Here is a 25,572-nt window from a genome sequence, read left to right as displayed (position 1 = left end):
ATACTGGAGAGAAAACATTGCACTCGCAAGATGAAAAATGACCGAATGATCAAAAACGAAAAAGAACCATAAGCAGAGCTGAGCATGAGGCCCTTGGAGCTTTGAACTGAATAGGACTGAATAAAGAGGCCGCTCGTGTTCAGGGCACAACTGTTTGCTCCACTTTCTTCATGGGAAATGTTGCAAATTCTCACTCTCAGTGCTCTCTGTGCTGGTGTTTTTAAACTGTTAGCTGGCTTGTGTGTGCGTGTGTGTGTGTGTGTGTGTATCAAAAGCCAGCTGTGTCTGGAACGGACAGGGTGTGATGGTATTGCATATCCTGTTTATCCTCATATTCTCATACATTCACACACATTAGCACACACACACGCAAAAACACACACATACTCAGACACACACACACACACAGATACTGTTTATATGCCAGGTGAAGATAGAGCGGTGTCTAATATTGAAGAATTATGACAGGCAATTCAGGCTATTCGAATTGTGTTTATTGTCTGATGTACATGTAGTTGTACATGAAAAAAAATCATTCTCACTGTCTAAATTAGACCTGATATTACTTTGATTCGATTTGTCAGCAGTGCATCTAGATCAAGTACAACTAACAATTAGTAAAAGTGTGTTTGGTCATGTATTTTTAAAAAATGAAATAGCAGCAATTAGAACAATAACCAGTAGACAGTGTGAGTAGTAAAAACACAGAATTACCTATACAGATGCATGCGAATAACTACGCAACATTGAGCTTTCAAACTAGTTTATCATCCTTAATGATTCTCAACCAATCAAATTAGGGGTCACAGCGCTAGGCAGATGCTAGGCTCATGCTTCAAAGTTGTTTATCAACAGACGAGTCTTTCCGTTTGGTTGCTTTGGCCAATAGTGTGTATCTGTCTTGCTTTGGCCAAACCAAGACAGATACACACTCTCCCACACACACACCCAAACCTAATGTTGTGCAGATCAGAGCCAGATCTGGGCCAGAACGGGGCCAAAGCCGTTCCACAGCCTGCTGGCATGAGGGTTTTAAGTCCACGTCCAGGCCTGGAGAGGAGAGCGTTTTTGGGTCCTTCTCACGCCACCATCCACACCGCTCATGCTTTGACTGGCACGATGCCATCATACCCATGGATGCCACATTTTCTGCCCGCAACCTGGCAGCCGAACGACAGGGCCTTCTGCAGACTCCCTCCTGCAGAGGGAAATGGAGACCTACTTTCAGACGTCTCAGACATGCTGCACACACACACACACCCACACACTCTGAACATACTTCTCATACGTTCTCAGCCAGCACAAGATCTCCTGCTACCCCCTTAAAGGTTCAGTCTGTGATTCTAGACCAGTGTGGGTTTGATCAAATTGAGCTCATTTCTCCTCGTGCGTACTCTTACCCTGGTGCTCATACACATTCCTGGCTTTGTAAACAGGAAACAAACATAGTGGAATATATAGTACGTAAGGGACAACAGTCGCCGAGGTGTCCCATTATACGGAATTAATGGATGAGGCGGAGGCAAAGAACTCCCGGACACACAGCAGACAGTAGCTTGTTTACAGTTGATTCCATTGTTGTGAAGCCTGCTTCCAGGCTCAACCATCGTCCTACTATGGTTGTTATAGTTACCATTCATAAGCATTGATATGGAACGGTGATTAAACTTTTTTTTACCAGATCTACTTCATAGGTGTCCTGTTATTCAGAATTAATAGCCACCCCACCAGCCTATCAGAAAAGGGTATTTCTTCTCTCCGGATGATAAAGACCCATAAACAACTCCGGCCAATCATCATGCTGAATCTGGAGCACAGAAGGTGTCAACAACCCTTTGCCAGGATTGTGTATTACACCTTCAATGATATTGGTTATTTTCCAAATGATAGAATATGAAACATTCCATGGACAATTCAAGCCAATCTTGACATAAAGTAAGATGCATAGTGATGTGATGCTGTTTTTCCATACCTCTGGAGAGTGTGTAGATAACCGAGGCATTAAAAGTGTCGCCTGCACCAAGTGTGTCCACGAGCGCCTCAGGTGGGAAGGCATCCGAGTGGACGACTACGCCATCAGGACCCATGGCATCGGCACCTTTCTCTGCCCAGGCACAGATCAGCACAGCTCTGACAGGGACGGAGACAGCAGAGGGGCATGAGCTAAGGCCCACAGGGTACGAGTCCTACTCCACAGCACTGCACTACTGACACCTGGTGGTCATTTTTAGAACTGCGCTCATGTAACCACCACGCACTGCATGTAGTGCTGACTTGATACACATTCAGACAGAAGATAACTATGGCTCATTCTCATAGTGGACACAACAAAAGATTTACATGCATTTTTTGTTGCAACAGACAGTGCTCCTTCAAAATAGTCTTCAAAATGTCTGGATCCTCCAAAGCACCCACAATTCTCTACAAATATCTAGGTAGAATTTGTTTTAAAATCCTACTCATCAGTATCTTCTAAGACAGGATGTAAGTGTGATGTCTTACCCCTTCCTCACTCGACTGTACAAGCCCTTCAGTGCACTGGGAGCGGAGTCGAAGCCGAAGTGTTTCGCTACATCCTTACTGACAAACACCTGCCAATGCAGAAACGCACATCGTGCACAATGTGCAATTTAGTGAACCAACTCTTATTAGTGAACCATCTCTCTCCCACAGCTGAGGTTTATACTCTAGTGCAGGTAGAGGTCAGAATGCCTGGATTTCTTTTCGGGTACATTTTCAAAACAGATGCTTTACTTTACATTATGGGGTTTAACGCTCATCCTTAACATAATATTGGCCTAAGGTTCATCATTTCAAAGACATACAACAGAAATATGCAGTGCAGTGCATTAAGTATTTCACCACTTCCAACCCACTCTACCTAAGCCATGTTTCTTGCTGGGGATGATAATAAACTCCAGCCTGTGGAGCAGTGGTAGTGAGGTGGCAAAGGATCTGGGCTAGTATACAGTACCCAGAAAAGTTATGGGATCATCAGAGGTGGACGAAGTACTCAAAATGTACTTAGTTTACTGTCCACCTCTGGGGATCATTCCCCAACTGCCCCCGTTGTGCCCTTGAGCAAGGCACTTTACCCCAAGTTGCCCTGGGGACAATGGCCCCCTGTAATATAATTGATGTATGTAAGTCGCTTTGGATAAAGGCGTCTGACAAATGATTAAGTAAGTATAAGTATAAGTAAGTATATATACTCTTTTGATCCCGTGAGGGAAATTATCCCAATCCATGAATTAGTGAAACACACTCAACACACAGTGAACACACAGTGAATACACAGTGAGGTGAAGCACATACTAATCCCAGTGCAGTGAGCTGCCTGCAACAACAGCGGCGCTCGGGGAGCAGTGAGGGGTTAGGTGCCTTGCTCAAGGGCACTTCAGCCGTTCCTACTGGTCGGGGTTCGAACCGGCAACCCTGCGGTTTCAAGTCCAAAGCACGAACCAGTAGGTCACGGCTGCCCCCTAGTAACTAAGCCTGGCGGATCTTCCTGGGTGCGGTGGGCGAACAGGTGGCCTTACCACGTCCCCATACTGGAACAGCTGGTAGAGCGGCTCCCTGGTCTTCTCGATCTCCACCGAGATGGTGACCCTCTCCTTCTCTGTGGCTGACCGGTTAAACTCCTCCACCCTCTTGATCATCTTCACCTGCTCCTCAGCGTTACGACCCTAAAGATGCACAGGTGAGATGCACAGGTGAGATGCACAGGTGAGACACAGATTCAGACACAGATGCAGTTTTTACAGTTGTCCGTACATTTGTGTATACTTTAGATATACAAACTGTATATTCTGTGTGTGGCAAGACAATGAAAAATAGAGACACAGTCATTGTGAAACTGTGTATGTCTAATGCATACACAAATGCACAAATAAACATATTGAATTACAAATATATAAATATATTTATTGGCATATTGCTTAAAAACATCGGTATGGTTACTGTGTGGTACTTATATTCCACACAGGTCCATGGTGTCCCACCTCCCAGTGAATCCATCTGTACTGGCTCAGGTCCACCTGGGAAAAGTCCTCAGCAGTGACATCAGGCAGGTTTCTGAACAAACACGTGAACTCCAGTGAGACACATTAAACATCCATGATGGCACCATCTCTAAATCTTCCGTCTCTAAATCAGATCGCATGTATGAATTTATAATATTCCCATATGCTGGTTTTATACATACATGCATACATACATACATACATACATACATACATACATACATACATACATACATACATACAGTAAATAGTATTGTATTAGTACTGTTATGAACTTGTAGAGTAAGTTTTGCATCATCAAATTTCAGTAAGTTTTTCATCATCAAATCATGATGTTTGTGTGTTGTAGTGTGTGTTGTGTTGTAGTAGACACAACAGCAGTGTGTTCTAAACTAGAAGTGCTCACAGACGCAGAGGCCTTCAAGTGTTAAAACACTGTATCTAATGCTCTGTGTCACCACACTCTCATCAATGAAATGCTCGCAGTGTTCACTTTTAATTTCTTTGTCAATATAAGCACTCAATTGCATAGACAGCCATGCCTTATTGGACCAATCAGATAATCCGTCATGCAATCATGCAGCATTTCATTTTAATATGTTAGCATGCACTGCTAATGCAGAATTAGTCAGGGTCATTAGTGCCACCTTATTAGAGACTAAATTATGCTGAATTAACAGTCCCACTGCAGAAGAACGCCTTATGACAACTTCCTCCTATAACTGAGACTCCACAGGACCTCCAAAGTATACACTGAGACTCTACACACTCATTATAAGACCTCCTTAAGGTAACATACTTACTACATCAAGCCAACCATAACCACTTAGTATTCACTTGGAGTTGATATATGACCTGCCTGCCTCCCTTTCTTCTTGATGGCACTAACTTGCATCTACTAGAAACTACTTTCATCTTAAATTCCTACATAATTCCTACATAAAGCAATATCAGTACTCAAATGGTAGTGTCTTATGTAATACTAGAATTTTTACTAAGATGGACTCACCTTAAGAACTTTCAATGCAGTATTATTACATCAATGAAAACACCCGGGCCCTGCTCCATGAGAGAGTTAATGGTTGTATTTTTATAAAATATAATGGATGCATCGCAACTACCCTTCTTTCTGAAACGTTGCCTCATTCATTCCTCTATTTTACAAGCAAAGTTTAGGTTTCAGACAAACAGCCTTGTGTGATTCAGGGGCAGCTGTGGCCTATTGGTTAGGGCTTCGGACTTGTAACTGGAGGGTTGTCGGTTCGAACCCCAACAGTAGGAGCAAGGCAACTAACCCCTCACTGCTCCCCGAGCGCCGCTGTAGCAGGCAGCTCATTGCGTCGGAATTAGTGTGTGCTTCACCTCACTGTGTGTTCACTGTGTGCTGAGTGTGTTTCACTAATTCACGGATTGGGATAAATGCAGAGACCAAATTTCCCTAATGGGATCAAAAGACTATTATATACTTATACTATACTTCTATTTTACAAGCAAAGTTTAGGTTTCAGACAAACAGTGTTGTGCGATTCTTCCACCCCTGGTCATCTTTGACCCCTAGTCTGACCCTGATCACGTTCCTGCAGTGGAACAGGCATTCCCTATTAAAGCCCAGAGGGGGGTACACGACACATGCCATCCACCGCCACGAGGCCAGCGATCGCCTTTCGGCCGGAGTTGCTTGTCTTACGTGTCGGAGAGCACAACGGTCCGTGAGCCGTTGGAAAGGGAAAGCACACAACAAGCGCACGGAGTCTCCCCCTCCTTCTGCCACGCCACCCCAGAAATGTCCACCCCACGCCGCTTAAAGTCCCCCGTGATGAAGCTACGACAGCACACCAGACAGGGGAAAAGGAAGAGAAGAATGACCCACACTGGACCGTACACCAACTAACGCGGACAGATGAGAGACCACGGCCAGGGCCGAAACATAAACACACACACAGGCAGCTGAGAGAGAAGAGCTGTCGTCACCTTAGCACAGCTGAAATCACCTGGAGAAACAGCAAACAGGACTGGTTAGTAAGAGAGCGTGTCTGTCAACGGCTGCGGATTGACGAGTTCGACCCTCAGCAGAGTGGCTGGCCATATGTGTGTGTGCACCATATGGCCATAGTAATCACACTCACATGCATCCATGCATGTACTCACACACAACAAACACACACACACACACACACACACACACACACACACACACACACACACAGTCCCACACAAACCTGTTCATGTGTAGGATAGTGCGGCTGCCTGTTGTCAAATTGCTGATGACCATAGAGGCAGGAAAGGAGCTTCCTGGACACTCCAGCAGAAGAGAGATGTCAATCTGGTACAAGTGAAAGTCATTCAAGACGAAGCTACAGAGACAGATCAGCATGAAAGAAACTCTCTGGAGCAGAACAGGAACGAGGTAATGGATGCTAACTGGGCAAACACACTTCATAACAAGCACACAAGAGAGAGGCTGAGAGAGAGAGAGAGAAAGAAAGAGAGAGAGAGAGAGAGAGAGAGAGAGAGGTATAAAACTGAACTGAATCCAGCTCCTGACAAACTGTACCTAGAAACGAGAGCATTCATAATAATACACTGTAACAAGTAATGCAATGCAAGTAAATACAAGTAAAAAGAGAGACATTACAAACAAAAAAGCTGAATATTTGAGAGACAAACACTGACATAACTCTGAAAGCTGATTTAAAAACGACAGTATACACATGGATTTTGTTCATCTTTAGTATGTTATTGTTATATTTTTTCTTTTTCTGGGTAAAAAAGGAGATCAGAACTATTTTTTGAATTTCAGCTTCAGTCTGGGCAAGGTCCAGATTATGTCAATAATGCGCCATGAATATGGACAGCTATGTAAAGCTACTATTTTCTGTCGCTAGAGGGCAGGCTTTTACAAGCAGATCTGCCAACGTGAATTTTAGTTGTGTAGCCTAAACTTCAGGTGGGAAACAATAAGGGTCGATTCTGCCATATGGCATTTATCTGCGTGACAACTTGCACATCCTATGGATACAGAACATCTTAGTTTTGAGCAATGAAAGCTAGCACTTACTCAGCAACGGGTCCTGGTGCCAGAGACCCCATAAACGCGCATGGGGCTCCCAGTAACGACAGGACCGTACAGGAGTTGGACGCATTCCCCCCACGTTGCCATCTCTGTGACAGACACCTGAGTAGGACAATAAATAGTGCTACTGGAATGGACAGGTTTTCATGCATGGTGCAGTGCAGCAGCATATGCTATCTGATTGTTTCTGTAAGACAGTGTTTATATTAAGAATGCGTGCATCATAACGAAGACTATGTAGTAGCTCTTTACCTTCGCACAATAGTATGTCCAGTTTCATAACCACAAGCTACTACACAATAGTGCCCTAAGTAATATGATCATCATCCATCCATCCATGCATCATCCACGGAGAGATTAGCTACCTGCTGTCAGTGTCCTCTTCCGGATATTTATCCACAACGTTGATGATATCTAAACACACCAACCCTATGCAAAGTATCTTCTTCTCCCCCATATTCCTTCCTTTTGATCACACTCAATGTGAACTTTGAATCGTCGTCCTGGATTCAGGTCGCGCATGAGTGGTCTTTGAACTCCGGACTTTGTTTACAACTAGCAGTTCATTCAAACATGATTCAACATGGCTTCCTCGTGAAAATTCCGATTGGTTCCGAAAGCAACCGAAAGTAGATCAGTGAACGTCAGTATGAAACCAATGATGATCACAAATGAACTGATAATACATGGTTTCAGTTTTTGCTACAAATTAGGTTACAGTTCTGTTTTTTTTTTTTTTTTCGTGCAAATTTAATTGTAATATGATATACTTTTGTGAAAATGCCGACCAAATCATTTTTTTAAATCGTCATAACCCAAAGTAGCCTACCATGGCTTCTAGAACTTAATGTTGAACAATGATTAGAACACAAACCCGTTCTTCAAGGTCGCGACACTGTTTCACTGAATGGTTGCTCTGGATACATGAAACATGAGAAACCACACTCTCAGCAATAATATTGCTGTGCTTGCTCTGCAGTATTCGCTCTACATTTCATTAATCTGCAATCATGATACTCAGCCGAATGAGATCCCTATAATACTCTTTCATCTTTCATCTAAGTGGCTAGTATTCGGAGTAAACCGAGGTAGGCCTCATTGCTTTATGGATATTGTCTGTAATTTCTTCAAGATAACACACTGCTGGAGAAAGGTTGAAAGGTAATCAAGTCTGTTATTAGGAACATAGTCCAAATAAAACAAAGATAGTGTAGCGGCTAGTGTAGTGATCTTCTGCACTTCCTAGTATTCCTTGGAGTCCTTAGAAACAAGTGTTGAATGTTCATTTCCCAGTGTGCTTTGCTGGACATTCATAACTTTTTAGTTATTAAATCATTTAAATGTTATTTGTAGAAGCCTAATATCGTAGAAGATGTAATACTTCCCAAAGTACAGTATGTTCTTTCATGCAGTGTAATGTTACACTGAAACAGCTACCCTTTGAGTGCAGATGGAACAACTAGATTGTAAGCCATTGAAGTTGATGTTGTTAATGTTAATGAGTAATCCAGATCTTTCTGACATAAATAATGCTGAAGTCATTAATATAGAAAACAAGATAGTTGCCTACATGATGCAAGATTAACATTCTAGACAATGTGTTATAGCAGAGAGTAGTGTTACACAGATTTGCAGTGACGTGGAAATTGTATCTTGTTTATATTCATGTCTTGACGCACCATCTTGGACCTCCGTAACCCAGGCTTGTCTCCTGCCCCACCCCAGCCAGGGTGAAGTATGGTTCCGGGGGTCCAGAGGGTGCTGAAGAGCTCAGTGGCCCATAGCCGGCTGGAGGTGCTGCAGGTCTACAAGCTGCTGCAGTGGGTGCGTCAGGGCGACACTGCACAGATCGAGAAGATGGTGCGCATGGGCGTGCCCAACCTCATCAACATGGCAGAGCCGGCCGAGGGACGCGGAGCGCTGCACCTGGCCGCCGTGGCTAACGACACCGACATGGTGGAGTTCCTGCTGTCGCTGGCTGCCCACCCCAACATCCAGGACAAGAAGGGGAGGACGCCCGTCATGCTGGCGGCTGAGCTGGGACATGATACCGTGATCAGTCTGCTGGCCAAGAACCACGCCAACATGGTGTTGACCGACGCCGAGGGCCAAGGTGTGGCCACTCAGAGCTGACTGTGCAGTTTGGTTGTTGGGATGAGAGTTTGGGAAGGTGTGTGTGTGTGTGTGTGTGTGTGTGTTAGGGTTAGGGTTAGGGTTAGAGGGATGAGTTTGGGAAGGTTTCTTACCTTGGGTCTGCAGATTAACATATTATGTGTGTGTGTGTGTGTGTGTGTGTGTGTGTGTGTGTGTGTGTGTGTGTGTGTGTGAGAGAGAGAGAGTACATACTGTATGTATGTATGTATGTATGTATGTGTGTACATGCACTGTACTGTATGTCTTGACCAAATTGTTTTAGAAGTGTGTGTGTGTGTGTGTGTGTGTATGTGTATGTTAGTGTGTGTGTGTGTGTGTGTGTGTGTGTGTGTGTGTGTGTGTGTGTGTATGTATGAATGTGTGTGTGTATGCATGTGCATGTGTGCATGTGTGTGTGTGTGTGTGTGTGTGTGTGTGTGTGTGTGTGTGTGTGTATGTGTGTGCATGTGTGTGTGTGTGTGTGTGTGTGTGTGTGTGTGTGTGTGTGTGTGTATGCAGATGTGTGTGTGTGTGTGTGTGTGTGTGTGTGTGCTGCTTTGTGAGTGTAGTAGCCCATACCTCTGCCCTGCACTGCAGGTGTGCTGTTCTACTGCATCTCCCCCACCAAGCGCCACATGCGCTGCCTGCAGACGGTCCTCAGTGGCAAGGCCAACGTCAACAACGTCTCGGCCTCGGGGAAGCATGTGTTCGTGCTGGCCTGTGAGCACGCTCAGGACTGCGAGAACATGTGCATCAGCATCCTCGAGAGAGGAGCCAATCAGAACGCAACCGATGAGGTCACACAGCCTTTAACTCTACACCCTGAGCTCACAGCAGAGAACAGTGCTAGGAATGGTCATATATGAGTAATCCTTCAGTTTAAACACAGTCCTCCTAATTAGGATATTCTCTGTAGTGTCTTCAGTAATATGTTTACAGTTATTTCTCAGTTCAGTCCAGTATTACAAGTGGTCATGTACAAAATGTCAGTGGTGTAGTCTAGGTGATACCCAGTATACCCACTTAAAAAGCATCACCATCTGAATATACCCACTTAAAATAGATAAGGATAGGTATTAACATTTGGGGTTGATCACAGTATATCCACTACAGCCAACTACTACATCACAGTATACCCACTACAGCTAACTAGATTACACCACTGCAAAATGTACTTTTACTTGTCAATTTTTCCAACCATTTAGTGGACAATGCATGTCCTCATTCCCTTGTAATTCTATTGTTAAGTGAATAAGAGCTTCTGTTTATCACAATAAGTTTCGGTTTCGTCTTCCCCTCTCGTCGTTGATTGGCCTGACATTTTTCTTGTCTGAGGGAAACGGTTATGAACTGTGGTGTTCCACACTACATCTCCCTGAAAGAAGATCTAGGTGGGCGAGGCCAGGTTAATTCCGTGTAGCCTTTAAGAAAATTGTCATCCTACTACTCACTTGTTGCCTCAACCTGATAAAATCCTATTTTCCCGGAAGCCTGGACCTTACCCAACCCCTTACCCAACTAGGCCTACAGTATTACTCTGTTAAAGTTAAGCGATTTTGTTTTACTCTCACTAAAACAGAGGTGATGGTGACAAGGTTTACAAGTTGCAAAAACCGGCTGGCTGCACTAGTAAACATTTTTTTGACAAAAAAGCTGTTGGGCCCGTGACGTCAGAAGTAACAACCTAATAACACTAATTCTCTGGTAATGGTAATGTAATGTGCTAAAAAGGAAACGTACATTTCAGTCTAGATTTAATGTTCTTATTTTAATGCCCTGTCACACTTCTATTTTTATGTTATGTGCTGTGTTCTTTGTTTTCTTATTTTGTTGTTGTTGTTGTTTGTGCTGCTGTGAAGCTCAGTAACATCTATTACATTGAGCTGGAGTTGGTTTGCTACCTTTCTGTGTGTTAACAGGCCACCGGGCTCTCAGCACTGATGGAGGCGTCCAGGGCAGGAGCCATCGAGTTAGTGAGGGCCATCCTATGCAGGGGAGCCAACCCCAACATGCTGGACAAGAAGAAGATGAACGCTGCCCATTTCGCAGCTGAGGGAGGCTACTTGGATGTAGGTCTCAGTTGATAAAGTGAGAGTTAACTGGTATTATTAAGCTGAAGCTTTTATCCATAGTGGTGGGTTTGGGAATCGAACCTGGGATGACCAATTGTCAGGCGGTGTGGTGATCTCTTGTTGATGTTTGATCTTGGTAATTGTAGCAATCCTTTGTGTAAGTTTTAACCCTTAAATGTATACGGTCACACCGCTGTGACGGGAATGTTGGAAAATGAATGTTCTAAACAATATCTGGGTTCATTGAATTCAACATAGAATTTTAGATCCTAGAATTGTTGCGGAACAGAATCATATGTTAAAATGTTCAAAAACCCACACCTTGCCATGACATAAGCATCTCTGGGTGATCCTGTGGTCCTGATGCTGTTGTATGGTCTCTTCCAGATTCTGCAGCTCCTGTCTGCATGCTCTGCTAATTTCGCTGCGGCTGCAGTGGATGGGAACACACCTCTGCATTTGGCTGCTGCAGGTGGCTTTGCAGAGTGCTGTCGCTTCCTCTGTCAGCGTGGTAAGTTAGTCAACCAGGTACCCAGTATGGCATGCTGTTTTACATCCAGGCTAATGTCTCTTTGTCGGCCATGTTATGTTGGGGCAGCCGTGGCCTACTGGTTAGGGGTTCGGGCTTGTAACCGAAGGGTTGCCGGTTCGATCTCCGACCCAGTAGGAAATATGTGGGCTAACCCCTCACTGCTCCCCGAGCACCGCTGTAGCAGGCAGCTCACTGCTCCAGGTTAGTGTGTGCTTCACCTCACTGTGTGTACACTGTGTGCTGTGTGTGTTTCACTAATTCACGGATTGGGATAAATGCATACACCAAATTTCCCTCACAGGATCAAAAGAGTATATATACTTATACTTATTCTTATGTGTACTAACTGAGGGACTTGACTCCATTTGTTTGGTGAGTTGTGGACAGTGCGAGATACAGATTTAGTTTAACGTAAGATTTAGATTTAACTTAAGGTGAAAGTTGGAGTATGGGCAGTCAGTTGCGAAGTCTTTCACAGGCCTTTTTAGAGTTAAGGTTGATTTGACCTGTATGTTGAAAGTTCGTTAAACAGTAATTCAATTGTTACTAATTTTACTTATTCACTTATTTATTCAGGACCATTAAAGTGAAATATACCGTATCTGTGTGTTGACTTTGAACCTGGTGTGTTTTGTTGTTGTTTGTTTGAGGCGCCAACCCCAAACTGAAGAATGAGGAGGGTCTAGTCCCAAAGCAGATGGCCAAAGATAAGGCTGCGGTGAAGGAACTCAAGAAGGCTGAGCGACTCTTCACAAAGCTGTCCAAGCCTGGCACCGTGAACCCAAACGAGCTGTGGGCCCTGACTCTGCACGATTGGTCCTTCGAGCATGAGGCTGCCCTACGCACCAGCTTCGAGGCTGCTGAGAACGCGGAGGATTCCGTGGTCACCGTCACCAAGGCTAACTTCCTGTCTGTCCTGCGCGAACATCACGCGCCGGTTGATGACGAACAGCTGCAGAAGATTGTGGTGGGTCACGATTCAAAGCGGGAGGGTCTGATTGACCTGGACGAGTTCTTCAAAGGTCTGAAGTACCTGCAGAAGCCGTACGTGCTGTCCTCATACGGACCCAAGAAGAAGAAGAAGGGCGGGGCTAAGGGTGGGAAGGGCAAGAGGAAGTTCACTCTGCCCATGCCCATCTGCGTCCTGCCCGAGGAGCAGGTCAGCAGGCGCGACAGCACTGCACCGCCCGACTACATGATCAAGAGCTACCAGCAGTTCACCGACACCAAGCGCTTCGACCGCGACAACCCTCCCAGCCACCCCATCGAGGACGACTCGGCGTGGTACATCGACGAGCCGGAGCAGATCTACGTCAACATCAACTACTGTGTAAAGATCGGCGACCTAGAGTCCCTCAGCCTGGCCTTTAGTCGGAACGTGCCAGTCGACATCCAGGACCGCTACTACAAGACGCCACTCATGATCGCATGCAGCAGTGGTAACTATGGGGTGGCCAGATACCTCGTCAGCCTCGGGTGAGAGAGAACATCGGTCACAAGCGGGGAAAGTCCTTATGTCATGCCAATGCTGTTATGTCATGAATTTATAACTACATTGCATCTATTACATACAACAGAAATATATAGTTGTATATTTTAATATTTTAAGTACTATGATTTTATGTGACAATTTTATGTGACAAAAATTACCTTTAGATTGCTGTGTGCCTTATAGACAAGTGTTAACTTCATTACTTTATGTTAACTTCATTATCAAGAATAATAATATTATTTACTTATTATTGGAACATAATACTAATCTAATCAATCACTAAGCATCATTGTTGTTTAAGTTCATTTCCACAGACGTACCATAGACACATTTATACTGATTGTGATTGTAGTATAAGGTGCATAAGCTTGACGTGCTCATTGTAAAAAACAGCAACACATGAGGTACAACTCCAGCCTCTGCACTGATAACTACGGTGCCTCTGTGTGCTCTCAAAGGGCCAATGTGAACGCCTGCGATCAGTTCAACTGGACTCCTCTCCACCACGCCTGCCGCGCCGGACAGGTGAACATCATCGACCTGCTCGTCCAATCAGGCGCGGTGATCGAGGCGACAGCCATGAATGGCTCCACCCCCCTGATCAGAGCCATAGAGAGCTGCAGGCCCAGCTGTGTGGATTACCTCATCAAGGCCGGGGCAAAGGTCACCGCCGAGAACAAGAAAGGTGTCTTTACACACACTCAAACACTCTAGGTTTAAAGGTATCCTATGCAAACCATCATATAGTAGCTTCAAAGTCATTTTGATGGTAAAGTTACTTGTTACAGGGAGAATCATGCATATTTCGCAGCTCTAGCCTACCCCTCTACTGAGAACCAACCTTGCAGCTTAGCTCGACTCGGAGAATCACAAATTAATTGACGACAATTGTGCGATAGTCTACTAATTGTATGAAATCACGTAATATTGCCTTGTCAGTCAGTCACAGACATGTCTCTGATTATTTTTGTCGTTTGGAAAGGTGCTGTGTCAAAGGGGATAGGTGCCAAAAAAACTTTTTTTGATCACAGTTTTCTCTACAGAGCTCCCCCTACAGCTTTAGAGTATATATTTTACGACGCTCCTCATTCGGTCAGTTTGCCGTTTCCTCTTCCAACAACAGTTTACTCACTTTCTGCTACTTTTCGCCGGCGCTGTCATGATGATGAATGTCTGAGAAACTTTATCACTACCTTGTTCTAGCCGGTGCCTGGCATGTATGTGATTAGTGCCGTAATGCAATTTGTTACATCATGAAAAAGACTTTCTGACTCTGATGACGACGGCTTGCTGGACCAAAGTTGCAAGGCTGGTTTTTCCGCTCACAGACGCTAGGGGGAAGCGAGACGGCCACCATGAAAAATTATTAATTATTATTAATTCAACCTGGAGAAAGCCTTAATAATAATGATAAATAACCATTCCAATGACTCTTAAGCTCGTAAGTTAAGGTAAATTAAGATAAAAAAAACTGCATAGTTCTCCTTTAATATTGTCATGGCACCTTATAGGTTCATGCTATGACTCTAGTAAAATACAGCATGTGGGAGGTCTTCATTATTTAGCCATGTACAAAACTGGCAAGGGAACACAATATTTGTATGGTAGGAAAAAAATGTATCTCTGCAGTTTTAACCTTGTTTACCTGTTTTAGAGCAAACTTGTATTGATATCGCCCGGTCCTATGGGGATCCCAGAATAGTGGACTTGATCCAGGATAAACTGGACACGATGCCCAAGCCCAAAGACAAGGGGAAAGGGAAGGGTGGTGGGAAGCCTGCTGCCAAAGCCAAACCGGCCCCTGCTGCTAAAGAAAAGGTGTGCCTTGCTTCGTTCTATTTCTTCAGAAAACACATTCTGTCTGTGGGGTTGAATGACTGACTGATGGGTTCATTTTATTTGTTTTTGTTTGTTTTTGTTTGTTTTTTGTTTGTTTTTGTGGTGCGTTGAGCAGCTAGATGCGGACACGTCGACGTCCCTGGAGGTGGTGGTGAAGAAGGAGACCCGGAGGGACAGCATCATAACGCTCAACGCGCGCATCGCTAGTGGAGCCGTCAAGCAGCTGGACATCAGCTTCACGCCGAGGACTGTGAGAGCGAACACACACCATGTCTCTCTCACAGGCACACACAGCACGCAAACACAAATGCACACACACACACATGCACATACAGTATACACACACACACACATGCACATACAGAACACACACACACACACACACACACACACACACACACACACACACACACACACACATACACAGTAACTGTGGTGCTTTTTTGTTTTGTGGTGTGGTTTGTGGCTCTGTGCATGTGACCAATTTCCGACCAACGACCAATTTCAACCAGAGCAGGGCCGTCCCTCTCTATCTTCAGGAAACCTTTAAAGACCCAGCTCTTTGGAGAGTAGCTCCTCTCCTAACACATCTCCTAACACATCTAACAAACCCAATGTGCCTATCATGCACCTCCTTTTCATCTCCTAACACGTCTAACAAACCCAATGTGCACCTCCTTTTCATTTAGCTCCTTTGACTACTCTTCTGGCTGGTACTTATACTCTAGTTTCCTTGTGGTGTTTGCAAGGTAGGATTGATTGTTACATTGGTGTGTGTGTGTGCTTTGTGTGTGTGCTTTGTGTCTGTGTGTTTCTGTGTGTGTGTGTGTGTGTGTGTGTGTGTGTGTGTTTATGTGTGTGTGTGTGTGTGTGTGTTTATGTGTGTGTGTGTGTGTGTGTGTGCTTTGTGTGTGTGTGTTTCTGTGTGTGTGTTTCTGTGTGTGTGTGTGTGTGTGTGTGTGTGTGTTTATGTGTGTGTGTGTGTGTGTGTGTGTGTGTGACAGGTGTGGGGAAAGCAGCTCACCACTGACCAGCTGATTGAGAGAAAGGAGGATCGTCGCGAGCAGCTCTCTTACGAGGTGGACTTCGAGGACTTTCTCATGCCTTTCAACAAGAACATCGTCACCAAGGCACAAGAGTTGGGCGGCTCCGACAACTGACCACAGACCCTCTCTGAGACCGTCCATCATCTGACCATCAGCCTCTCCTCATTTCACCACACAGCATGTTAAGCTATGAATGTTTGAACACATATGTCAAGTCTGTTCCTTTTGCTCTTCTGCTGGATAAAACTGTGCCAAACCCTGTTATGTGGAATAAACTCAGCTCCGGAAAGCACGTTTGAAGTGAGACTGATTACTCCGCGGGCCTCGGGAGTTTATTTCCTCTCTGGCACGGAAGATAAACTCATCTCCTGCCACTTACTGAAAGGTGGGGCGAGGCACGGTGCGGCCTTCACCTGCGTTTGCTGACTGCGTACAAATCCCTTGCTGTGAGTGCCACCTGTCTTCGCACCATCCCCCCTCCGCCTCTCCCCACCACTCCAGTGCCACCACGGCCCATGGATCTGGCACGGTCTCCCCGCGGTCTCGAACAGGGTCGAGCAGAGATGTGGGAATGTCACGGTGAAGGATATTGGTTTCATTTGAAGGCTGTTTAGTTTGTTTTTTCTCCTCTTGTGCTGGACTTGCCAATATGCCTCTACCTCCAATGACCTCGTCTCTCCAGCAGGGGGCAGTGCTGTTCTTGGACGTATAGAATGTTCTTAGAATGCTCTAAAATTCTAAAATGTTACCATGCAGAATCCCCCCAGGCCTTTTGCACAATTTAGACTTTTCTTCGACATTTACAAACATGATGTGACTGGGAATGGGTACAGTATTACATAGAATAATAAAACAAAAGTTTACAAAGACCAGGGAATTTAATTGAATTATGTTTTACCAGGATGAGTTCAGCAGAGTAGCGCTTGTTGTGGGCTGGTCTGCAGCGCTCAGTATCAGTAATCAATAAGATGTCTGCAGGCCTGCGAGTAGATTCTTTCCGAGGGAGTTCAGCAGTGGACTCCATGTGATTGGGTTACACGGAGGTAGAGAAGAGGGAAGTTTGTTTCCATGTGAGACATTCAGACAGGACGAGCAAACACCTGCTATCGACATGAATCAGGAAGAGAAGAGTCTGAGTCACAGAGAGACCCCCCCCCCCCCCCCCCCCCCCGCAATCTGACGTGCTCATGTTGCCCTTTTTATAGCCTGGCCCTCTTGATCTGGTTTGGCACACGCCACCAAACTCTTGCTGTGTGTGAGATATTAATAACTGAGAAACTACAGGCCTAGTCAGATCTATGTAAAATCTCAAACCCAAAGCAAAGACCGTAGCCATGGAGGACGGTTGATAGGCCCTGGGTAACATTTTAAATAAGATCCCTTTTCTGTATCTTTCATCCATGTGACCCTTCTAAACAGACCTGAAACGTCCTCGTTCACAGCAGAGATGGTCAGCCAGGCAGAGAGATATCATGAACGCTCTTTGAAGTGATGTTGTGGCATCTTACTTTGAGTATCTCATTTATACCTAAAGTCAGCAAGTCTTGCGTTACCATTAGATGCATACTGCCAAGCTGGGCACAATTTGATCATTCATCTGTACCTTCAGGCTGTTTTTTTGTCAGCTTTTGTGTCAGTTGATTTACATACACTGCTTGCTCAGCAGAGATCTGAAATATTTTTTAATGTCCATTCTACAATCCACCAGTGATGTACAGAGTGCATGTACATCTAATTATTTCACAAACAACTTGTGAAGCTGTTCAAACTCAATTGCAGACACACTCCCTATTCAAACCAATTTCCACCTCAGTCCAAAAAAATTACTTTTAATGTTCACAATAAATGTGTCTTTATATTTTAATGAGGAGACTTTCTACACCACAACCTGGCACACAGCACCATGGGCTCAAAATGGTGTCTTAGATGGATCAGCCAAGGGTGCATTTCCTGAAAGCGCATACTTAACCATGGTCACTAAACCAGACCGAGAAAGTCCTAAAGCTGACACCTGAGACTCAGTTTCACAAATCAAATTACACCCCTCCCTCCCGTGCTTCTGAATGGGACTGTTTATGGCCCAGTCTGAGCTGCCATGATCTTTTCCCATTTACAGAACCAGGACTCTGTACAAACACTGGACTCTTTTTTTTTTTTTTAGTGCAAACACCAAACAGAGAACTGTGAGGAGATTAGCTGAACATGACCAAAATGTGTATGAGTTCAGAATCACACAATGCTTTTCAGGTTTTATCATTTTGAACACATTTAGAATACATTAGATGAGAAAGATGCAAGTAAGCAATACAATGCAGTGAGAGACAGACAGGCCAACAGGCTTATGTGAAGCCTCCACCAATAATAACAACATTATACAACATTTAGCATATTTAAAATAGTATGATGAGACTTCATGTGAGAGAAGGGAATGCCTTTAACATTTAACAGCAGCAGCAGCTGATGCTGGTTGTTCATGTATGTCCTCAGGTCAGATGCACCAGTCTGAGGCAAGCAGCTCCTTCAGGGAACCCTTCTTATCCATGCTGACCTGGCAACAGTAGGTTCAGGGCACTCCTCCTTCACGTGTGTAACTGTGTGTGTGTGTGTGTGTGTGTGTGTGTGTGAATGTGTGTGTATGAGAGAGAGCGTGTGTGTGTGTGTGTGTGTGTGTGTGTGTGTGTGTGTGTGTGTGTGTGTTTGTCTGTGTGTGTGTGTGTCTGTGTGTGTGAGAGTGTGCCAGAGGGGATGAGGTGCTGCTAATCTGCTGTGCGGCACAGGCAGGTAATTACCGTGACGATGAGGAGACACCCAGGAAAGACACACTGACCTCTCGCAGCTAATCCACACAGGGGAGGCCGAGGCAAGGGGGAGAGAAGGAGGGATGAGAAGAGAGAAGACAAGGAGAGGAGAGAGTGGAGGAAGAGAAGGAGGGATGAGAAGAGAGAAGACAAGGAGAGGAGAGAGTGGAGGAAGAGAAGGAGGGATGAGAAGAGAGAAGACAAGGAGAGGAGAGAGTGGAGGAAGAAGGGAAACACTGGGAGAAGGGAGAGTAGAGATAAGGGGCAAAGAAAGAACAGAGACGTGTGAGAAAGGGAAGAGTAGAGACAACGGATGGAGGAAATATGAAGAGGACAGAGAGAGAGAGAGAGAGAGAGAGAGAGAGAAGAGTGAGGAGAAACAGGGGCCAGAGAGAGAGAGAGAGAGAGAGAGAGAGAGAGAGAAGAGTGAGGAGAAACAGGGGCCAGAGAGAGAGAGAGAGAGAGAAGAGTGAGGAGAAACAGGGGCCAGAGAGAGAGAGAGAGAGAGAGAGAGAGAGAGAAGAGTGAGGAGAAACAGGGGCCAGAGAGAGAGAGAGAGAAGAGTGAGGAGAAACAGGGGCCAGACAGAGAGAGAGAGAGAGAGAGAGAGGAAAGAGGTGAGAAATGGAAGAGAGGATGGATAAGGAACGGACAAATGACAAACAGGAGAGAGAAAAAGAAAGGAGAGAGTAGCAGAGAAGAAAGACAAGAAATGACAGACAGAGGAAGGGGTGTGTGGAAAGGAAAGAATAGAGGAGAGGAAACGAGTTGGAGGAAGAGATAGAAGAGAGTAGAGAAGCAGGAAAGGAGAGAAAAGACAGAAGAGAGGGATCAGAGAGAAGAGGGAGAGGAGTGGGGAAAGTAGAGAAACGGAAGAACAGGGACGTGAGAGAAAGAGAAAGAGAGAGAGAGAGAGAGAGACAGAGAAAGAGAGGAAGAGAGTTGTAAAGTGGGAGAAGAGAGAAACCAGAGCGAAAAAGACCAAAGGGTCAGAGAAGTGAGACAGAAGGACAGGTGTGCGTAGACGACAAGGGGGAGAGAGAAGAGAGAGAGTGGGGGAGGTGGGAGAGAGTCGGGTCAGGACAAAGACAAGAAAGAAAGGCTTGAGAGGAGAGAGAGAGAGAGAGAGAGAGTCAGGGCAGACAAGAAGAAAGGCTTGAGAGAAAAGACAGAGAGAGAGAGAGCCAGAGAGAGAGAGAGAGAGAGTCAGGGCAGACAAGAAGAAAGGCTTGAGAGAAAAGACAGAGGGAGAGAGAGAGAGAGAGGTAGAAAGAGAGACAGAAGTAGCAAGAGTAGCAAATAATAGAGGCCAGATGAGTGTCACCTGCAGGGAGAGGAGAAGAGAAAACATACAGTACATCCCACTGGTTCAATGCAACACGGGCATTATTGCACTAGCAATACAGTGTTATCTTCCACGCTTGTTGATGGGGTGAAGATACAGGACATTGGATGTTCGGTTGGTTTTAAGATCTGATTTGAAAAGAGGAGGAAACTGGCTGTGCCTTCAGAGGTGAGGGCGTTCTCTGGCAGAGAGTAGAAATTAATTTGCCACCGAAATAATGAAGTGTCACAATCCCATGATCGTGACATACAGTGCCTATAAAAAGTATTCACCCCCCTTGGATATTTCCACTTTCACTGCTTTTATAAATGGAATCTTGTTCAATTTAATTTGACCTTTTTTACAATAATTTATATAATTAACATTACTTTGTAGAAATTTGCTTTCACTTTGACATTACAGTTTTTCTCGGTGGCTTTTACCTGCTTAAGTAAACTAGAACCCACTTGGTCTTCATGACTACTTTCTTTGCACAGCAGAAGTAATCTCTTGCGAATGTGTTCACACATTTTGATTGGGTTCCCACATTTCTCACACCCTTTTGCAAAACAGTTAACACAGGTGTCATTCAAAAGCCCCAAACTCTATTGGTTTTCCCATGCTAAACAAAAGGAAAACATCTTTTCACAGGTGGTATAGATTCCTTGCATAAGTCTGAATCTCTGATACACCTGTGTGAAACTCCTTTGCACAATTCTTCAATCAGCAATCATTCATTATACATAAGAGATGTCTGTTCTGTGTTGCTATTTGAAAGTATGGATCTAATGCACATTTAGACAAAGTACTGTATTGCCTATTTGGTGGAGAAAACAGTACAAAAGGTGTTTACTGTAGGTCTATTTCGATGAAAGTTGTAGTTCAATGAAATTTACAGTATCTTACTAGGTGTTTGCTGTATGTCTTACAATGACAGTTATATCTTGGGAGGAATTAATACATTATTTTTTTATTCAGCACATTTTGTCTTTTCACAGTTTTTTCTGATACCAGAAAAATGAGAAAGAACAGACATAGCAAAAATGCTCATTTTGAGAACTAGATTTTGCATTTTGTTGTCCAGTGTTTAATGATTGATTAAAGAGTGTTTTTGAAGTTGTAGTGTTTGAAGGCAAGATTTGCTTTTGCTGCATGTTTTAATTGTTTGGGGAGAGAGACAGCCTTTTGCAAGCAAAATGTGTCATTTTGTCCAGAGTGCTTTTGTTCAGACACGGGTGTTAACTGTTTTGAGAACGTGATGTCACAGTTGACACAGGTATCAAAACGATCGAGAAAAACTGTGAACAGGGAATACTTTTTATAGGCACTGTATTTCATTATTCCCCTCTGTACTTTTTCTCACCAATCACCTAACATAGGATCCCAGATCTGTGGAGTCTCACCAATCACCATAGGATTCCAGATCTGTGGAGTCTCACCAATCCCCTAATATAGGATCCCAGATCTGTGGAGGCTCCTATGTGGCCCTGTTCCTGCTGATACTTAGCAGCAGATCAATAGCGCTGTGTGAGGGCTTCAGCTTCAGTTTAAAATGGCCCTCCTGCTCTCCATCATCTCAGCATCACAACAAGCAACAGGGCTCTGATAATTAGTCTGAGTGGACCCTCATGACTCTTCCCATTCTTTTCAAGACCTGGGGCTTCCCCTTTGTCAGAGGCAGAGGCTAATTAGATAGCCCCTGCTCTGTGTGGCCTGCACAACAGCGCCCGCTGATGCTCTGACAAACGTCATGCTTTTTTTAATAAGCTGTCATGTCATTGTCTCACACCGGTCTTTATATGGCAAGGAGAATTTGCTTTCTCTCTGTAGCCCTCACACACACACACACACACACACACACACACACACACACACACACACACACACACTCAGACACACACACACACACACACACACACACACACACACACACACACACAGAAAAGAAGAAAAGGAATGGGAGTTAGCTAAGGAGGTGGGCAACACACTGGTTTGTTGTCCTGTACGAATCCTTTTACCCAAATAAGAGCTATTGATCCAGACTGCTTATCTGAGAGGCTGGCTGTCTGTCTCAGTGGCAGGAGTGTGATTATCTGTGTGATACCACCTCAGATGGAGATCAGGGGACAGACATTATTGCACAACAGAACACTGGATTACAGGCAAAGAAAACACAAATAGCCATTACAATGGCTTCCTGTATTTAACCTTAAAAGTACAATGAAATGATGTGTGAATTAATTGGTGTCTTTGCTACACTACCACACCAATATAACAATCATGATTCTTTTAAGAGAAAATAGACTCAAGATAATCAAAACAACTATTCTTAGGTCAAGGTTTTGACCTTTGTTGACTCCAGGCAACCGAATGGCAAAATCCATGACTCCATGTCCAAAACGTATTATTGATTAGAACTGGTCTTGGTCGGACACTGCGTATTACATTAATCTACATTCACTGCATGGCACGGAGATTGCATGAGGACAATTTTGCCACGCCCTCCATTAAGGAGCCGCGACGTCACGTTCGGTGGCCATCTTTGTTGAAGGCGAACCTTTTCACTTGCCATCGTAGAGTGTCATTGGAAAGGCAACCCATCCAGAGCTAACCGTGTGGTCCTTCTGGAGCAACTTTACGGAGCGGCAAGAAAGGGAGCCTACAGAATTCCATCGGAAGGTGGTCCACTGAAACTAAGGTTTGTGTTTATTTGATTGTTCTCGATGTTTCGATTTATAGTCTACTTAAAATCTATAGACTCTGTATTGGTTTTAGTTAAACTTTTGTTATTTGTTTTTCGAATTCACTTCGAGGCGTCGTTTAAACCTTTCTGGCAAAAAGTGAACGTCGAAGTTGAACTTGTGAGGACTTGTATTGGGAGATCTACACGCGATTTGCCATCGTTGAACTGAAGGATTATCTTTAGCCTATGTTGCAAGTTGTTTGGCCAAATAGCCAAGGAGAGAAAAGCTTCTATTGTCGACTATTAGCGGAGACGCCGATACCTCTCAATGCCTGTTGCAATGAAAATCCTCGCCGGGTGTGGGCGTTTGCATTGATTTTGAGTACCTTGGACAGCGCTCCCGTGCTTAGGTCCTATTCCGAGAAGACACTCAATAACCACTGAAGCAACTGTACTTTTTATTGAACCGGTCTGGTCGATGGCCGTTACAGGTCTTATGTTTTTTTTTTTTTTTTTTTTGTTAAAGGTCTTTTGTTAACCAGAGAGACATGGAATTTTGTTTATTTCAGCGATACAAGGTCAAATTGTATCGGAGAATCTTTTGTTTGAAATTGCGTCTTGTATTGTTGGCAAGGGGAGTTTGTCCATTGGTTATGAATTGTAAAGCAAGCACAGGCTACTCTCATGCGAAGGGACTAAGGAGTGAAGCAAACTACCGACGAGATCGCATAAATGCATTCATCATGATATGTTGTTTACCAACAGATTACGCATATTGCCTATCGTTTTATTCTTCCCTCTTACACTTTCTGTTAAACTTATGCCTACCACATATTTTCTTTTGAAAGAAACACTTCAACTGTCCAACACTGTCCACGCTTTGCAACGTCGACACAAGCCAATAATATTTAGTAAGCTGTACATTTGGCTTAATGAAATTGGTTTGCTTTTTTATTCTGAAACTGTGAGTCGCCCCTATGGCCAATGGCCAATTCTGATGGAGCTGTCAAGGTGTATATATATCAGATGTGAAGTTTTTGTCGTCTAGGCCTATTACAGAGTTACTGCACTGTAAATGCTTATACAAGTGTAATAGCGGTGGCTATAGTGTTTGGAAGCCCTCCAAGACATTCTCTTTAACAACTAGGCCTACTCCGTGCCAAAGAACCGTTTACACTTTTGAATATACACAGTAGGCTACCAAGGGTTACAACACTAGATTAAAGTCTGTAAAGTAGGACATTATTTAATATTGTTTGCGTTTCTTTACGTGTTGTTTGTGCACACCGTCTGTTGGCTTTCATTTTGTTTTTTGCACTCTTTAATGCGGATTATGCCGGTTTTATTCCCCGACCTCTCTCGAACAATCTCCCGGGGTTCCTGTGTGTAACTTTCAGTGTATTGCGCGCCGAATAACGCTTCATCTTATTAGTTCTGAAATCAGGTCAAATGACCTACCTGACATTTCTCCTTTAGCATGGAGAAGGATGTTACTGATATAGTGTTTTTGTTTGTTTGTTTGTTTGTTTTGGTGGTGTAAATAGAAACAGCTCCATGTTGTCCTGTCTGTGTGGCTGAGGACACAGTAGGTGAGGTACAAGCACAGCGAGACGCCTCTGGCTCTGGTTCAGGCAAAACTGGCCACACCCTCTTCATCAGAAGGGTGCATTACTCTCTCAGTTAATGGATTCCATCCTACAGCACACCCACTCAGTTTCACCACCCTTTCCCATACAGACTTTTACATTCATTCATTGATTAATTAAGCATTTTTTTTATAAACTATATAAGTATTTTATATAAATATATACATAATCTTCGAAATGGGAAGGATGTGGACACCACAGTGTGTGGAAGAGGAACTGGGGGAGGAAATTGTGGCCCGACATACAGTACAGCGTGTGCCTCGGGGTGGGGTTATTGTCATGGCGATCTCAAGACAGCGAAGGTCAGCGTGTTCAGATTTCACTGGATGTCAAGCGACGCAAATGGAATTTATAATGACGACTTGCAGGGAAGCGCATCCTTCCTGTAGTTTGATATGTGTGTGGAAGGAGCTTTTTACCTCCTTTTTATCTCCTTTCTGTTTTCTCCTCCTTTATCTCCCCCCTTTTATGAAATACTGAGCCATTGCATTTTTGCTGATATCAGGCATGTTATCAAGATATCAGTGACTGTCTAAGAACTCATATCTCTACAGTGATTGTGGGGGAAGAGTCTTTTTATGGGTCGAGAATATATGTTGTCAAGATTTTATACGGCATGCATAAATGGCAACATCTAACGTATATAAACTGATAAATAGAAAAGGGGGAGGGAGAGAGAGGCAGAAAGAGGACATATATATATATATATATATATATATATATATATATATATATATATATATATATAGAGAGAGAGAGAGAGAGAGAGAGAGAGAGAGAGAGAGAGATAATTAGTGCATGTAAATGTGTACACAATACACGTGTGTTCATACGTGTTTGTGCATGTTTGTTTGTGCATGTTTGCTGCTAATCTACACACAGCATGCCAATGTGGACCTCTCCTCTCCTCCA

At 44.2% G+C, this 25,572-nt stretch overlaps 3 protein-coding genes across 11 annotated transcripts in view; 2 read left to right on the top strand and 1 right to left on the bottom strand.

The window, feature by feature from the left end:
• Positions 1-484: 484 nt before the first annotated feature.
• khk (ketohexokinase) lies at positions 485-7,930 on the bottom strand. 5 transcript variants are annotated; one of them, XM_042071340.1, is made up of 9 exons: positions 7,461-7,930; positions 7,081-7,197; positions 6,242-6,376; positions 5,710-5,844; positions 4,002-4,074; positions 3,540-3,686; positions 2,503-2,591; positions 1,973-2,130; positions 485-1,198 (listed from the first exon to the last, which is right to left on the bottom strand). In XM_042071340.1, the coding sequence occupies exons 1-9, from the start codon at positions 7,550-7,552 to the stop codon at positions 1,101-1,103; spliced, it is 1,044 nt and encodes a 347-aa protein (XP_041927274.1). In that variant the 5' UTR covers positions 7,553-7,930; the 3' UTR covers positions 485-1,100. The 5 variants fall into 5 exon arrangements, with proteins under 5 accessions (XP_041927274.1, XP_041927277.1, XP_041927276.1 ...); XM_042071343.1 differs by lacking the exon at positions 6,242-6,376 and having other exon boundaries at positions 7,461-7,926; XM_042071342.1 differs by lacking the exon at positions 5,710-5,844 and having other exon boundaries at positions 7,461-7,921.
• An 85-nt stretch (positions 7,931-8,015) lies between these two features.
• ankef1b (ankyrin repeat and EF-hand domain containing 1b) lies at positions 8,016-16,498 on the top strand. 4 transcript variants are annotated; one of them, XM_042071339.1, is made up of 10 exons: positions 8,016-8,256; positions 8,821-9,208; positions 9,826-10,025; positions 11,148-11,297; positions 11,688-11,811; positions 12,483-13,308; positions 13,783-14,009; positions 14,979-15,142; positions 15,279-15,413; positions 16,168-16,498. In XM_042071339.1, the coding sequence occupies exons 2-10, from the start codon at positions 8,833-8,835 to the stop codon at positions 16,321-16,323; spliced, it is 2,358 nt and encodes a 785-aa protein (XP_041927273.1). In that variant the 5' UTR covers positions 8,016-8,256; positions 8,821-8,832; the 3' UTR covers positions 16,324-16,498. The 4 variants fall into 4 exon arrangements, with proteins under 4 accessions (XP_041927273.1, XP_041927271.1, XP_041927272.1 ...); XM_042071337.1 differs by having other exon boundaries at positions 8,798-9,208; XM_042071338.1 differs by having other exon boundaries at positions 8,017-8,183.
• A 6,393-nt stretch (positions 16,499-22,891) lies between these two features.
• Positions 22,892-25,572, top strand: part of snap25b (synaptosome associated protein 25b) — a 32,017-nt gene continuing 29,336 nt past the window's right edge. For both annotated transcript variants that reach the window (XM_042071345.1, XM_042071347.1), the window contains exon 1: positions 22,892-23,029. The gene's annotated coding sequence lies outside the window, so the exon portion shown is untranslated. The remainder of the gene's footprint in view (positions 23,030-25,572) is intronic.

Source organism: Alosa sapidissima, chromosome 19 (genome assembly GCF_018492685.1).
Source record: "Alosa sapidissima isolate fAloSap1 chromosome 19, fAloSap1.pri, whole genome shotgun sequence".
Lineage (NCBI taxonomy): Eukaryota > Metazoa > Chordata > Actinopteri > Clupeiformes > Clupeidae > Alosa > Alosa sapidissima.
The sequence above is the reverse complement of the archived record's forward strand: the minus strand, read 5'-3'. Positions and strand labels throughout refer to the sequence as shown.